Raw genomic sequence first — 17,322 nt, 5'->3', positions numbered from 1 at the left:
GCCCTACCGGGCGAGCATTATTTCATCACGGGCGGGCACCTTGGTAGAACCGCCGACGTTCCGTAAGGCAGCTGGATGACTTCCTCACATGAAGAACTCAACCCCCCGAGTGAGGCTCGAACCCGCATCAATGTGGGGAAAGTGATTGATATTCCAATGTAACAAATTTATTTTTTACATATATCATATCCAATGATTAACGTATTTTTATATTTTGAGGCGTTTAAAGACCGAAGTTTTTAGTCCTATAAATCACCTAGATAAATCGTCCGCTGATTATGACATTTATTCGACATAATGGACTGTAATAGTTTTGGCCGATGGACATGATTTATTATTACATCATGCTAAGCCAGATATATCGAAAATAGCAAATTTTGTTTTTCTTAATAAATTAATTAAAGCATAAAATTTACAAACAAGAGTTACTGGATTTTTCTGGTATGCATTAAAACGTTGGTAACAAGAAAATTTACTATCTAGCTATAAATGTAAATAAATGATAAAAACATAAATGTTTTAAAGATAGAAATGTAACACATATAATATACAGTCATTTCCATTACCAGATGTACAGTATAATATGTATTATTTTGCATGTCGAAACTTGTCATTTCTTTTTTATTCAGTTTGTAATATCCTAAGTAGATATATACAGATGGAACATTGATAAAAATATTAAATCTAAAAAGAACTCTTCACTTTTCACTGATTTTATTATCACCTGCGAAAAGTGGATGGATATGGTTTTGGCGTAATCAGTGTCCGTCTGTCCTTCCAAGGCTTCCTTGGTAACAATAACACCAAAAGAAATGATAGAGCCGTGTGCATGATGTTTTGTTAGATTGAAAATACCCGGCCTCCGGTTATTTTTTTACAATGGGCTTCTGTGGATGGGGACTAAGGAGAAATCACCAAAATTCAACATAGGCAGAACTGTAAAAAAATGTGAAGATGAGTTAAAATTATTAAGGGTTGTCATTGATTTTAATTTAAAGTTTGATAACAATATAAAAACCATTTGTGCTATGGCAGCAAAACAACTTAATCATGTATTAAAAAGGATAGGGAAAAATTAAGGACAATTAAATAGACTCAGGAAAGAGCTCTAAGATATGTTTATAATGACTACAGTAGTTCCTATGATGAATTGTTAAACTTGACTAAATTACCATGAGTCACCTGAAAACTTTAATCACTCACTTTGGATAGTATATTTGTTTTTAAAAAGTAGCCTTCAAAGCAACTTAGATGGAAAATGGTTATTTACATATACAATGTAGTTTAATATGAAACGTATGTCTGATTTTAATAAACAAGACCCACGCCTTGATGCAAACTTTTCTACTCGCGTATGAAATATTGTTTACAATAGGAATAAATTACATTTATTAAACGACAAGTTTTTATCAAATGTGAGGATTTTTTCTTCATTTAACAAAACAACGCACCAATATCAGAAAAAATATTTTTGTCTGATTATTGTTAACGAAGTGTTCTTATTTAGCATTTAGCAGATATTACAATAATGACATTTAAATTAATTAATCTTAAAAGTTACAAAATAAAAAGAAACGTTTCAAATGGTTTTGCATTTATTTAACAGACAGACATATCCGGGACAGCAAATGTCATTCTTATACTAATCTAGCTTGCTCCGTGCGCAATAATTTATAATTAGTATTCTGACACCTAGTCTTTATCAAACCCTTCAGTGTTTATTGGAAAAGATATGGAAATGCATACAAACCTCTCAATTATCTTATAGAATATCTTTTTGTTATTTTCAAGTACATACTGTTTTTTATTTCATCCAGTGATTTTAAGAACTATATTGACGGATGTATTGAATAGAGGATGCACGATATCCTAGAACACATACTGGTCAAATTATTGACGGGTCCAGAATTTAAGTTCCGGTACTGGATACTTCTGTTTTATAGTTTTAATACCATATACAATCCAATACATAAGTTCAAAATTGAATTTAAGGAGGTAGGTTACCTTGATATTTGTAAGTGCGCATGTCCAACCGGAAGCTAACGTGACGATTTACGACGATGTTTACGACAAACTAAATGTGTTTGTATATCCATTCTTCTGGAAATAAATCTTGAACATGCCTCCGATCTTATGTTTAATGGTTTAATAATGCAGAAATAATGAATGAATTGCCGCAGAAACGCTTCAAAACATTGTTGCCTTAAAATGACGTCATTGACGTCATGGCGTTACGTGTCAGTTACCGCGCAAAATTAATAGCTTTTATTTTGAAAGTACGTTATTCTGTGCTTTTTCTTTATTTGAACTATTTTTAAACAGCCATTATTTGCTGAAATACTTTTTATTAGTCTTTTGCTCTGAAAAATGATCAATATTTTGCTTCTTTTATGTAATTATATTGAAATGTTATGCGGAATGTAAGAAAATGTGTGATAGTAACTGATGTGATTGGGAATATAGTTGGCTGAAAGGTAACTTATTACGGTCATTTACAAATAAAAATTGGGCAGTTTGATTTGTTATACCTATTTCCCAATTTCCGTTGATAATTTGTTACTTAAATACTAAAACTAAGCTCTAAAATTGTTCAAATTTCAGTATAAAATTGTGGTGTCTTGAATTAAATTGATGTTACCATGGAAACGAAGCCGTGACCTATATGTCTAATTGTAAAATTCAAAAGCGTTGACACTGGTCTATTTAAGGAACACAGCTTCGGCTTTTTATTTTCATTTCAACAATATCCATGAGAATAATAGCAGCATGCAGAACGATTTTTCAATAAAAATGTCAGACGACGGGCACTGCTGTAAGTATTTTAAGCTGTGAAATTTGTTAAATTAACTGCAATTCATACGAAAATATTACTAACGTTAGAAATAAGATGTTTTAAAGCTACATTAACAAGAAAGATAATTTTATATAATATTTTTTATAAGAAATTACGATAAAAAGCAACATATAAGCTATTTTAAACATCTCTGTTGCCATGGTTACTCTAAACTTTAAGAAAAACACAGTACCATGTAAAGTTCTTGGTATTTTGCTAATCATATTACCCAAATATTCCATGTTGGTCAATAACAGAATGGCACTGAAGCCGTCGAAAAACCCGTTTTCATACATAATTCTTGAAAAAATGAGAGAAAATGCGTTACCATGGAAACACGAGCCCCGCGACATATACATTTTAAGCTTTTATTAGAAAGCTAATGCGCATACTAGTAAAACTATTAATTATGCAGACTTCTACGGATAACAATGAAACCAAAATACACTGAAAAGTGTTAAATATCCGCATTTTCCTTCTTCTTTCTATATAAAATACCTTAAGAGGGTCATGTACTTCAAATCTGGATAAAAATTGTACTTGAAGGGACAGAGATAAACGGAACTGAGATTGTAGCAGCTAAAACATTTAAATACACGAAATACAAAAAATCACTGCGGTTCAACTAATTTGAATTTACCCTGGTAACAAGGTAACCTACCTCCTTAAGTTGTATAAGAATGGGGTTTTAGAGGGCTGTTTAAACTTTTAGCTTTATCTTTTGTAACATTCAAAATCTTTCATAATGTACGTGCAGTTAATAGGTTAAACCTGACACTTACAGTGTATGTAACTTCATCACTCGCAGACGACAATTTTAACAAAACAGCGCGTGAATCGGTGTTGAAGAGGCAGAACACCCGTCGGATTAATATCCTACGTCCTTTTTGTTTTTGGCAATATTCGTTAATTCTCGTAATATTCTGATCACATAGTATAGTTTACACATAATTGTAATTGCTGGAAGCACAAAATATAAATATAAAGGTACAGCCTATACAATTAAAAGAACCGTATAAAGCTGTATATACAATACAATGCACCAAATATAAAGTTAATTAAATGACTTAATAGCACTGCATGCACAACAGAAAGTTAAAAACACAGTGCACAGCGTACACAGTAAAAGGCGATGCATATAAAGCTGAAAGATACCGCATAAACAAACGAAAGCATCTCATATAAAATGAGGTTAACGTAGAGGTACAGTATGGAACGCATACAGTGCCTTGACATGATGTTTTTTTATTGTATTACTGAGTCATTCTAGTTTCTGTCGTGCATTTCATAGTTTGTGCTGTACAATTAAAAGTTCGTCATGTGCATTTTCCAATATATTCGGCACAAATCAGTATTTGTTATGTAGATAAAACAGTGTATTATATGCAGTAGAGGTAGAGGTAAATTTATTTACCGTCGCTTTGTGTAACAATAAGCGTAAGATCTGAAGAGATTTTGAGCCATCCTATTTTAAGAACAGTTAAAACTAAATATACCCTACCCTCACCAATTTGCCGGTGCCCATTTATAGCAGAGTCGACCGGGACAATCGCCTCAACTTGAGTAGCCAATAATCGAGTCCTTCACCTCCGCAGGAAAGCATCTTAGCCCTCACTCCCAATGTGTCCCAATCTGAAAGGACCAACTATAAAGCTAAAAACACCGTACAAACTGACGAAAGCACCATATGTACACTGTTCAGTGAGCATCATACACACGTATATGCACTGTACATATAAGTAGATGCATTACATACTATAAGTACAGCATGAAGTGCTATATCAACATCAGAAGACAGCTATTGCTTTCCATAAAATACTATTTACATTATTACTTTACATTTACCTAAGTTTTGTCTCATTGTTATCAGTCTGATACTGGTTTTAAACGTATACGAATCGGGACTTTGCAGTCATGAATTTCATGCTGCCTGTCGTAGTACTTCTGTGACTGTCTTTTAAGGCAATGCATGGTGTTGTTACAAATATCGAAGAGGCGTCAAAGAGTACGGATTCCAGCAGTGAAGAGTCTAGTGAAGATGTTGAAAAAGATGTTCTGAAAAAACTAACGTCGATGGATAAAATGATAAATAGAATATTGGCAACGATTAATGGCGAAGGCGACTCAAACATCTATCAAGGTGAGGAGTAAAGACAATACAATTAGCTGTATTTTATTTTTATTATCTATAATTAATCATTTACTTTCGTAAATGATATGTATGTATTATGTAGTATTTGTTGTGTATATTGTTCTTAATTGAGTAATGTTTGTGTTTATTGTTAAATATTAATTTAAATTTGAAATAAAGACAGTATTTAAAACTAGAAAGTAAGTTCGAATTGTGATGTGCAAAGAAAAGAAAAGGAATTTTGGGATCATACATAACGCAAGGTGGCATTTGTATTATCCCGTCATGTTTGCATCATAACTACCTGTCAGCTTCCTTGGATGTTAGCTTAAAACCAACAAACTAATAGTATATATAGGGTTAAGGACTATCAAGGGATTCTTTGATTACTTACTTGGTTACAGATGTAGGATGTAGGCTCATTTTATTCTACGATTAAGATTTTTTTTCATACTCTGGGAGATTGAAGAACATAAGTTTCTAAGACATTAGAAAACAGAAAAAAATCGTTTTTATTTAATATGACTTTTTTTTCTTCCAATCTTTCAGCATTTCTGAAATTAAGTAAAAATGAAAAAAAAAAATGAGGTTCTTAATAAAACATATAATATCCCACTTAATGTTATAGGAATTTCAGGTTTTACAGGTTACTATGACTACATGGTGATATCGGTATTATGTAAGCACAAATGTGACAAACAATACTCTTTCATTTTTATATGTTTCTATAATTACCCCAACCACTTTTTTCAATGGAATCTAAAAAATGTTAAATCTGTAGTTAAGATTTTAAAAATATTTTGCTCTTTCATTTTTACGTTGCTATAATTACCCCAACCACTTTTTTCAATGGAATCGAAAACAAAAGTCAAATCTGTAGTTAAGATTTTGATTTCTTTTGCTGCTTTAATGACACAAAAATTGCTTCAAAATGGAAAGAAAAAGTTGGGGTCACTGTGCATTTAAGAGTATAACTAGAAAAAGAACCTTTTAAGCTGGTGAACTTTGAGATTTTAGCTCCTTTATAATAAAGAGGATTAAAGAGTACCTCCGAATTCTTATTTTTGTTTTAGAAAAGATATCCGTATTAAGGCGGTGCACAACACGTGGCTCTAGGAAAAAAGATATTCCCCATTAAATCGGTGCGCAGCGTATGTATGGAAATTGCAGACTGAATACATTGATACATTTTCATTGGAAGACATACACATATTTTTACTTCTTATGCTGATGGTACAATATTATTTTCCCATGGAAGGATTACAAACCCTCTTAACAAACTGCATACTTATTGAGCAAAACGGGGTCTTCTTGTGAACATGGATAAAACGTTTGCGATAATGGTACTTAAATACAGAAAAAATGAAAGTCTTAAAGTACACTACAAAAATGTATAACTTAAGGTTGTGAAGACATTCACTTATCTTGGTGTAACATAATCCAATTGGATTTTATTACTGAGCTCGAAAGACATTGTTCAATTAAACATTAAAAGTACTTTACTCTATGAATTCTATATTTGCTGTTATTGCTTTGAATAATACAGAAAAGGTGCAATTTTTTGATAGTATGATTTTACCGATCCTAACATATGGGTCAGATGTATTGGGTTTTTATAAAGCACCCGACATTGAAAATGTTCATTTGAAAATTTCAAATCACGTTCTGCGTGTACCTCAGCCGACTACAACATCTGCAGTTCTTTGTGAATTTGGAAGATTCCCATTATTAGTAATATGAAATGCAAGAATCTTTAGTTACTGGTACAGAATTACGAAATTCATTAACACTCTGCTATACAGAATGATTGGTCTGTTGTGTATTTATTACGGGAGATAAACACTGCATTGTTTTACTTATAGTCTTTAATATACATAACGTATAAACTCAATAAGATAAATCGTGAACTACTCACTATATGGTTATCATTATAACAATATACCTGTTGTAGCACTTTAGCTACACCCTAAAGGTGTGGTTTCATGTGTCTATTATACATGATATATAATATATTTCTCCCCTTTTGAATTTGAAAGTCACAACATTCAAATATGAGTAAAACATTACATAGGCATAATGATGAATTCAACAAAAGAAAAACATGAATCAAATATTTCCAAACAATGATTCATTTCTCTAATTGTTTACTTTAAGTCCTTGGTTTTAGCCTATTATTCTAATTACATTAAAGATTAACATATCAAGTAATTGTTTAATCTTGGGGAGTAACCTGTAATGTTAAATTGTTTTTAAGGGGGAATGGTACCTTGTCAAAATTTAAGATTTGCTAATAGTCGTATATATCAAAGTAAACTTGAAGATATTTCAAATTTGTATCATCATCTTTTAGAGCGATAAACATGCGTATGACGTTACCATGACGTCGCAAACATCACCCGTTTTCGCGCTTTTTACGTCCGTTAATGGTAGCACTAAAATGGTATAAAACTCGATACTACAAACGTATTGTTGGCGTCAATGCATTAGATTATATATCAAACGACAGAATAAAGCAATTTCTTAGTGATCATTAACATGAAAAGGTATTTTCTATCCGAATTTTCGAAGGAGGTGCGAAAACAGACTTTTGGTTGTTTAAGAAAATTCAGGAAAAAAATCGCTTCTGATCCATTTTGTCAAAGAATGGCCCGTGGAATTTTTGCCAAATTTTTGTATGTAAAAATTCATTATGTTGTTAATGGCTGTGCCAAAATAGAAAAAAGTTCACCGTAGCGTTTTTCTAGTACAACCGTTTTAAATTAGAGTATTGTGACGCAATAAACAACGTCGCTTAAGACATGACGTAAGCACGTGAATATTTACATTATTAGCCTTATTTTTACACCAGTGGCTGCAAAGATGGTGCTCTCCATACATATGTGGAACGATGCTTTCTAGCGCCTGTATTAATTCAGCTTTTCCTTTTTGTTTGTTTTGATTGACAGCGTATGTGAATTGTTTAATGAATGATGATTTCACTTTTTCGGTTAATGATGGACAGGCTCGACTAATCTTTTCAAGTTTATTTCCTACGATCCGCTTTGTATGTGCTGGATCTGAAAATTTTACAATGTCAGAATTAACTTTCTCCTATGTTTATTTCGTTGCTGTAGAGTCATCGTCCTCTATAATATGTTTGTACATCAGTCCAGAATTGCATGCCTCTTTATGCAATTGAGCACGAATATCGGGCTCCATAGCTTTTACAAAATTGCTCCAATTTTTTGGCATCTGTGAAGTTGACCATATTTAATTGTTTTCGTGTAAACTTTGATAAGTTTTCACACAGTTATTGTTACTTTCAAACATTACATATATTGCAACAATATTTGTTACTTATTTATAAACTTGAACCCAAATAATAAAACAGTTATTGACTGTTAAGCCATCAGATATGATGTGATATTCAACGGAGGAGGACAATATTGACCTCTTCCAGTGAATACCATAGCATATCCAATGGCTCAAGGGTCAATAATAATATAATTTTCAAAACGAAATTAACATAAATAATTGACAGAAAACTCAATAAAAATATTGCTCTTTTTCACTCTAACTTTTAGAAAATTATTATATTTATATAGCAGTCATAGATAATTATCACTCACACGGGTGTGTTAAATTTGCATATATATTATTTTTGTATGTGTATTTATTTTATGTAATAAGTTGTTTTGAAACAAACATAATATTTTGATGGCAAATTTATATTTATAGATAGATTTATTGATAATATTTCTTTAGTACTAATATTTACGAGATTATCCCATTTTGTTTTCATGCAAAAATATAGCCAAGGGAGACAAACAGATACCGATTAAGTACGGCTGTTATATACATTCTTATTACAGAAACACAACCTAAAGTATAGATTTGTACCAGCATCGTGTTGACTTGTCAGGAAATTATCAGTAGCGCGGTACGGTGACCTCGGAAAAGGGCGCATAACATGCGAGATTGTCGGCTTATATGGAAATTCCAAATGAATTCATATTATTGTTTGTTTTGATTGATAGAATCCTGTTTTACGGCCCTTTCAGTATTTCAGTTATGTCAGGCAGGTAGACAAGCTTACTGCCGCTCATTGGCTATTTTTTTATTAAAAATATAAGCATTCTTAATTTATTAAGACTTATTATACAGCCATTCTATTCAAACTTATTCTTTCTATAATACGTGTAAAATAAAAGCTCAGTACATAATCCAGGATCGGGAACGGATTTAGCATCTTTTTGAGTGACCGTTCTCTAGTGTATACTGCTAGTTTCTATTTGGACCAACATTGCAAACTTTAATATATTTTTTATTGAATTTTAGGAAAGACAATATTGTGAAACAAGCCGCGAAACAAACGGCATCTGGACGAACATTCACCATTCTATATCGTTATGTCGTCATGTAAACGGAAGGGGAACCTGTACGTGATGGCATGTTTAAAAATTCATAATTTAGTCGTTTCTATTCAGGCTTTTTCCCCGTCCTGTGCAACAAATAACAAATAACAGAAATATTTAAATGAAATGAGCCGCGCCTTGTGAAAACCAACATACGGTGGCTTTGCAGTCTGGTCAGGATCCATGCTGTTCGCTAACGGTTTCTTAAATTGCAATAGGCTTTAAAAGCGAACTACATAGATCCTGACAAGACTGCGCAAGCTGGTCTGGATCAAAGCTAGTCGCAAAGCCACTATGTTGGTTTCTTCATGGCGCGGCTCAAATAACATATGTTAAAACGGGTAGAACGGTAACCATTTATGTAAATGTTTTGACGTGTAATCTTTGCAAACAGTACACGGCGGAATCTTAAAATTCATACGTAACATTCGAATTTTAAAATTCCGTTGTACTGCTTGCAAAAGAAAAATAGCGTATATATATAAACTGTCAACTTTTAGGACTGCCTACGTGGTCTGATTCACTGAGATATCTCACTGATGGAGGACTGTAAGTTCGAGCCCCGCTACCGAACATGGCTCTTTATGTGAGATCACTTGGTAGGTTGTGTCATAGGTTAGGGGTTTAGTACTGGTCGTTCCCAGGAACAATTTTAAGGAAACTACCCGCCATACTGTTGAAACGAGCGTAAAAACTTGATTCAGAAAATTAATCAACTTTTTTAACAGTCTTATTACTGTAGTACTTACTTAAATTCTATAAATCTGCCTTTAATTGTATCATTAATATAATTTAAACGAAATTCACATTCGGATAAAACTGTGCGGAAATGTTTGTATTTTAATTATCCCATGCTTACCTAATGCAGCTGTAACGTTTATTAAATAGGGGTTCCGTAAAATGCCATAGCATTTTAGATTTTACATTTTAAAATGTAGTACACTATATAGACCATACTTAGTTTCGGAAAATAGGTTTTTTCCAGTAAAGTCTTTGTTTTGAGTTTAACGCTTTTTTTCAACAATTTCTCAGTCATATAACGGCGGGCTGTTAACCTAACCAGTTTTTCCTGGATTCTGTACCAGTACAAACCTGTTCTCCGCAAGTAACTGCCAACTTCCCCACATGAATCAGAGGTGGAGGACTAATGATATCAGACACAGTGTCGTTCATCAAATAGTCACGGAGAACATACGCCCCGTCCGAGGATCGAACTAGCGACCCCAAGATCCGTAGACCAACGCTCTTACCTATTGAGCTAAGCGGGCGGGCTTCAGTAAAGTCTTTTTCCGCATATTTTGCAACCATTGTCAAATACATTACCAAAATATGCATAATCGACGATTCTTCTTTTTTGCTTTTCTCCGAGTTTGAAAAAGGTTCATGAAGTGGCTATTGAAATGAACATCAAGAACTTCTAGTAACTTAAAAGATACGCACTTTTCAATGAAAATATTTTGAAATACTGCATGTTATAAAATGTGTAATATTTTTACGATTAGATTGAAATATTTAATTCATGTCTCATAACTGCTTGTTTATAGGTTTCCAGGTAGAATTATTACAAGCCATTTAAAATAAACACATGTAACGTTACATAACGATTACATGTCTTTTAACGACGCTGCAGTAGTCAAGTTCAAACGGTTTTACTACAAAAACGCTTCGGTGAACTTTTTTCTATTTTGGCATAGATATTAACAACATAATGAATTTTCACATACAAAAATTTGGCAAAAATTCCACGGGCCAATGTTTTGCAAAATGGATCAGAAGCGATTTTCTTCCTGAATTTTCTTAAACAACGAAATGTCTGTTTTCGCACCTCCTTCGAAAATTCAGATAGAAAATACCTGTTCATGTTAATAATCACTAAGAAATTGCTTTATTCTGTCGTTTGATATATAATCTAATGCATTGACGCCAACAATACGCTTGTAGTATCGAGTTTTATACTATTTTAGTGCTACCATTAACGGACGTAAAAAGCGCGAAAACGGGTCATGTTTGCGACGTCATGGTAACGTCATACGCATGTTTATTGCTCTAAAAGATGATGATATCAATTGGAAATATCTTCAAGATTATTTTGGTATATAAGACAATCAGCAAATCTTAAATTTTGACAAAGTACCATTCCCCCTTAAATAATTACACTTAAATCAAAACCGTATCTGTCTGGAGGTTTTCTATCCCGTAATGGGTGTCTCCTTTCAGTACCACTGTCCTGTTTATTGCTAATTACAGCAGCTGACCTATCAGTTTTCTCCGCACTATCTTGTTTCTCATAATAGGTACTCATATCACGCGGCGTTTTCGGAATTTCTGGGATGTAAGGATAATTTTGCAATAATGATTTTGGTAAATCCGTATCAATTTCATGCGGCTGATCTATCGATCGCGGTTCAATCATTTCAGTTTTTCTTAAACGATTCGCATTTCTCCGCCATAATATCTATAAATTACATCTATCTTATACATTAGCGGTCAATCAAGAGAAATTACTTTACCGCCTATCCACTTTCCTTTACCGCGGTAATCAGGCGCTAGCACATTTTTCACCGATTTCAAATTCACGGTGTCTCACGTACTATTTGAGCGTTAGTGACTGGTAACTGCTCGATTTGAGAAGTGTAAAACACATTCTCTCCATCATTACAATCATTTTGATCTGTACGCACGGGTAAACGCGACAATCCATCGATATTCGAATTTTTCCTTGTACTCTTGCACTCTATATCATAATCAAAACCTGACAGATATAAAGCATATCTCTGTACCCGTGCCGCTGTCGTTACAGGTATGTTTTCTTCGGACTAAATATAGATAAGAGAGCTTGGCAATCAGTTATCAGAGTAAATTTTCTACCATAAAAATATGTGCAGAATTTCTTTACAAATAAATATGCAGCAAAAGATTTTCTATCAACCTGTGCATACTTCTGTTCTGTTTTTGTCAACGTTCTTGACGCAAACGCAATCGGCTTTTCCGATCCGTCTGGCATTACATGCGAGAGTATACTACTGATACCAACCGGTGAGGCATCCGTTGCCAATCGAACTGGCAAATCCGGATTATAATGCGTGAGCACTGGCTCTTTTGTAAACAGACATTTTGAATTTTGAAATGCTCGTTCTTGTTCGTCATTCCACTCGAATTTTCTATTTTTCTCGAGTAGCTCGTTCAACGGTTGGATGACCGTAGATATATCTGGCAAAAACCTATGATAATACATGAGAAGTCCAAGATATGCAAGTAGAGAACTAACATTTGCAGGTCTAGGAGTATCTAATATAGCTCCAAGTTTCACTTTGGATTTCCACAATCCTTCACTATCAATTTCATGCCCACAATAATTAATCCTATCTTCAAAGAATGCACATTTAGTTTTGTTAACATGTAATCCATATTCTTGTTAATATTTCCAGAACTAATTCCAACGTTTACAAGTGCTGTTCGTCTGTCCGTCCCGTTATAACCATGTCATCCAGGATGCACTGAACGCCGTCTATACCTTGCAAGATTTTATCCATGGTACGTCGCCAAATCGCAGGTGCTGACGATACCCCATAAACTAACCTATCCATCGAATAAACCCTTTATGAGTATTAATTGTTAGTCTTAGATCCAGTTTTATGAATTTTCGACCATTCGATAAATTCGCAAACATGTCCTGTATATTTGGAAGCGGGTATTTGTCAACAGATATCTCCTGATTGAGAGACACTTTAAAGTCTCCGCAAATTCTCACATCTCCATTTGGCTTGACAACTCGAACAATCGGTGATGTCCATTCGGAAGTGTTCACTTTTGAAATAATTACTTGTTCCTCTAACATGTCCATTTCTTTCTCAATTTTAGGCTTTAACGAATACGGCACTAGTCTAGCTTTAATGAATTTCCGCGTGGCATTTTCTTTTAGCGATATGGTAGTTTGCATACCTTTAACTTTCCCTATACTCTCAGAAAACACTGAGTCGTAATGCATAAGTATGTCGTTTAAACGAGTCTGTATTGTTTGATTGTCAACAGCATTTACTTGAACAATATTTTTCCAAGCAAGCGTGATATGATGTAACCAGTCTCTGCCAAACAAAGCTGGACAGTTGACTTTAATAACACAAATCTTCACTATCTTTGATTGCCTATTGTACTTGATATTTACCGATTTCGTACCTGCCTGCTGAATTTGCCCTCTAGAATACGTTTTCAACACTGACGTAGATTTGTCCAATTTCGCGTTTCCAAAATATTTTCGGAATTCATATATGGACATAAGAGATACAACAGAGCCTGTGTCAAGTTTCATCCTGACAGGTTTGCCGTCAACTTCCGGTGTAATCCATATTTTATTATCCTACCTTCCGTACACTGAATTGACAAAGAATATGTCACTTTCATCATCACCAACCAAATTGACGTACGACGGGTTAGCTTTATTCAATTTGTACATACTTTTTGTGTCCCGTTTTCTTGCAAATTAACACAGTTTGTTTTTATAAAAACATCTGCTTGCCTGGTGATTACTCTCACCACAGTGCTTACACGGATCAAACATTAGTACACTTTGTTTTGTTTTCTCAGTCTTTTTTTCGGTTAGCCCGGAAATTCCTTTGATTTGACAGTCTTATGTACATGGTCAACGGTCGTACGTAACTCAGAAGCGTCCTTTGTGGCAGTTTCCATTGCAACGGCTTCCTCTACAGCCTTTTGTAATGTTAGATCACTTTTTGATAATAATCTCTTTTGTGTGTTTTCATCCTTTAGACCACACACGAATCTGTCACGTAGTGTTTCATTTAAGGTATCCCCGAAATTCACAATGTTCGGATAATTTCCTTAAAGTCGTCATGTACTCATTTACGCTTTCGGATGTTCCTCGGTTTCTTTTATGGAAACGAAACCTTTCAGCAATAATCAATGGCTTCGATGCCAAGTGATCTTTTAAGAGTTTAAACAAATCGTCGTAACTTTTGTCTGATTGTTTCTCTGGTGCGCACAAGTTGCGCAACAGACTATAAGTTTTCCCTCCTATAAAAGTTAATAATGCAGATACCCTTTTCTCATCTTCAATGTCATTGACATTAAAGTAGTGTACGAGTCTCTCTTCATACGAAATCCATGAGTCCACATTTTCATCATATGGTTCGATTTTGCCAATATATCCAGCCATTTTTACACTAAGAATTAACACACAGTTTACATGTTAGTAATGGGTTAAATCCATGAAATGTAAAAAATCACATATATCCTCGGTGGTCTCCAATTTGTTGTGTATTTATATGAGAGACAAACACTGCATTGTTTTACTTATAGTTTTTAATATATATATAGCATTATAAACTCGATAAGATACAATCGTGAATTACTCACTACATGGTTAACAATATTACAATATACCTGCTGTAGCACTTTAGCTATGCCATAAAGGTGTGGTTTTATGTGTCTATTATACATAATATGTAACATGGTCTACCATAAGGCTTTTAATTTTTGTGGAGTAATGAAAATGTTACAAATGCACAAGTCTGTACATTCATACAAAGAATACATGATTTGCAACAATGGTGTGCAGAATTTATTACCTTTTCTAAACTGGACAGTTACAATGCATTTAAAATTGAATCTATTCAAGAAACATATCTAGTTTATGTTAATATTGTGAAACATCATATAACATTATCAAGGTTTAGATGTTCCTCAAATAAAGTAGCTAATGAAGAGGGTAGGTTTAGATATATTGAAGGAAGCCAACGTTTTTGTTCAAATGTAATATGAATCGAGTTGAAACAAAGTATCATTTTTCATTAGTTTGCCCTTTTTACAATGACTTGAGAAAAAAATGTTTACCTAGATATTATTGTACTTGTCCTAATATCAACAAATTCAAACAATATGCAGAATCAATAATGAATAATGAAATTTACACTCTTTATACACATGGGGATACAATTTTGTTAAAACATATGTTTAATGTTTTGTCAATTTTACATCATTCAGTAATATTAACATGAAAATTGTATTTATCATAATTTTCTGTTATTTTATTATTGTATATAAATGTGTAAACCGCCGTTGCGACGATGCCAATAAAACATTTGACTTTGACTTGTGTTTTGCTATTTTAATACTCTCTATCATATTAGATAAACAATTGACACCTTTTCCACCCTTTAAGAACTTTCATACTATGAAGAAAAATGCTAAAACGTTAGTATAATTGTACGGTACACATCATGTATTTATTTCAAAATGCTGAATGTTACATTGCAATTAGAACGGTCTATAATGTATGCGTAACATTTAAATTTAAACCTTTAGTGCATGGTTAACTTACCGAAAGATAAGATCTTTGTATCATTTCCCTTCTATATTCAGCTTTTTGAAAAAAACATCAAACGGAAAAAGTGATCACATTTTATTCATTGCAGGGTGTCCGAATGGATGGGTGTCCTACAATACATCTTGTTACCTGTTTGGCTCTGACAAGCTGAACTTCGTTGCAGCACAGGTAAGAGGTTTCTTGAATTTCTTTCTTATTTTGCTGAATAAAGAAAATTATAACTAAAATAAAAGTCCATGACAGTTGTAAAGATAACCTTTTAAATGGACAGAACATTGTTATGATACCAAAAACAGTCATAAAAAATTTAGTTTTACAAAATTGTGAAAGGGTTTTCAAAACTTATACTAACTCCTGGAAGCAGGTTAAGAGAAGGTTCTTCAATATAGTAATCGAGTCTGTTGAAACATGGTAAAACACTACGAAGGTAGCCTTCTTAATCTCTATTAACTTAACAAGCATTTTTTAAACCACCATGTGAATATATAAAGATAACATCATCAGGACTTGAATGGTGAAATGTGGTACATGTATTGAACTATTTTCTTTTAACTATGATATCAAAATTGAACGTTTATCCATATAATGTAATTGCAGCAAAATATTTATTGAAATTAAAGATGTAAGGATTTGACTACTGCCTGTTTAATTGAGATTCGTCTTTTTTTACGTTTATTTGTACGTATAACTGTCATACTTGGTTTTTAGGCATACTGTCAGCTACGTGGATCTAATTTGGTCAGTCTGGAAACTACAGACGAAATTGCATTCTTGAAAAAGTTCATGAAGTCTATCGAAGGAGAAGAAGAGGGTATGACTAGGTATTTTATCATTTGAAAGTTTATCAGTTTATTGAACTATAAAGGAACAATTATACAGGTAGGAGCTTTGCAAAACCTTTTCATTAAAATTCTAGACAATGGTAACAATTTACATTATACATCGCCCTTTTTAATGATGCTTACGGATAATGACACGTTGGAAAAGAACGTGAAAATCTAATGAGTCAAAATTGTCGCTAAAAAAAGAGCGTGTGGCTTTAACGATTGATTCCAAGTTATTATGATTCTTACTAAATGAGACTAATTGTCTTGAAAATTGATTGAGGGTAATATATTTTCAAGGCGCGTCTTTCTGGCTTTGACTGACGGAGAATGTGTCTGACAGCAGTTGGATTTGGCAAGCAGATGATACAAAAGCTACTGTTTTCGACTGGGCCTCCTCAGAACCAAATGAAGGAAGCAGTGAGGGTTGTGTCTGGTTTCAACACATCAGTGGACAGACGTTACTTGCGGTCGAACAACGAGGCCAGTGTGTGTGAGAAAACGTAACTACATCGATTTTTCTTTTATAACTTGGGCCCTACGCGAGAGAGTTGCTATGTTTGCTTACTTCGAACTACTTGGTCATCACAACTCTTGGTCCAAAATCACCATATTTGCTGCATAAAGTCATTGATAAATCCACAATTATACCTGGATTATTGCGGGAAGAAATTATCTCAATGCAAAAAAGTTGTCAAATACATGTTTATTGTGTGACGTCAGAAAATGTTTGTTAAGTCTAATAAAATAAATTCAGATCCACTATTTAAACTGCAAATTAGATATAATGTTATTTG

General features: G+C 33.4%; 1 protein-coding gene across 1 annotated transcript; it reads left to right on the top strand.

The window, feature by feature from the left end:
• Positions 1–4,767: 4,767 nt before the first annotated feature.
• LOC123539777 (asialoglycoprotein receptor 1-like) lies at positions 4,768–17,019 on the top strand. The gene is made up of 4 exons (XM_053527048.1): positions 4,768–4,973; positions 15,790–15,869; positions 16,410–16,522; positions 16,826–17,019. The coding sequence occupies exons 1-4, from the start codon at positions 4,799–4,801 to the stop codon at positions 16,863–16,865; spliced, it is 408 nt and encodes a 135-aa protein (XP_053383023.1). The 5' UTR covers positions 4,768–4,798; the 3' UTR covers positions 16,866–17,019.
• The last annotated feature ends 303 nt before the right edge of the window (positions 17,020–17,322 follow it).

The sequence above is a fragment of the Mercenaria mercenaria genome, chromosome 16, assembly GCF_021730395.1.
Source record: "Mercenaria mercenaria strain notata chromosome 16, MADL_Memer_1, whole genome shotgun sequence".
NCBI classification, from domain to species: Eukaryota; Metazoa; Mollusca; class Bivalvia; order Venerida; family Veneridae; genus Mercenaria; species Mercenaria mercenaria.
This window is presented reverse-complemented; position numbering and strand designations above follow the sequence as displayed.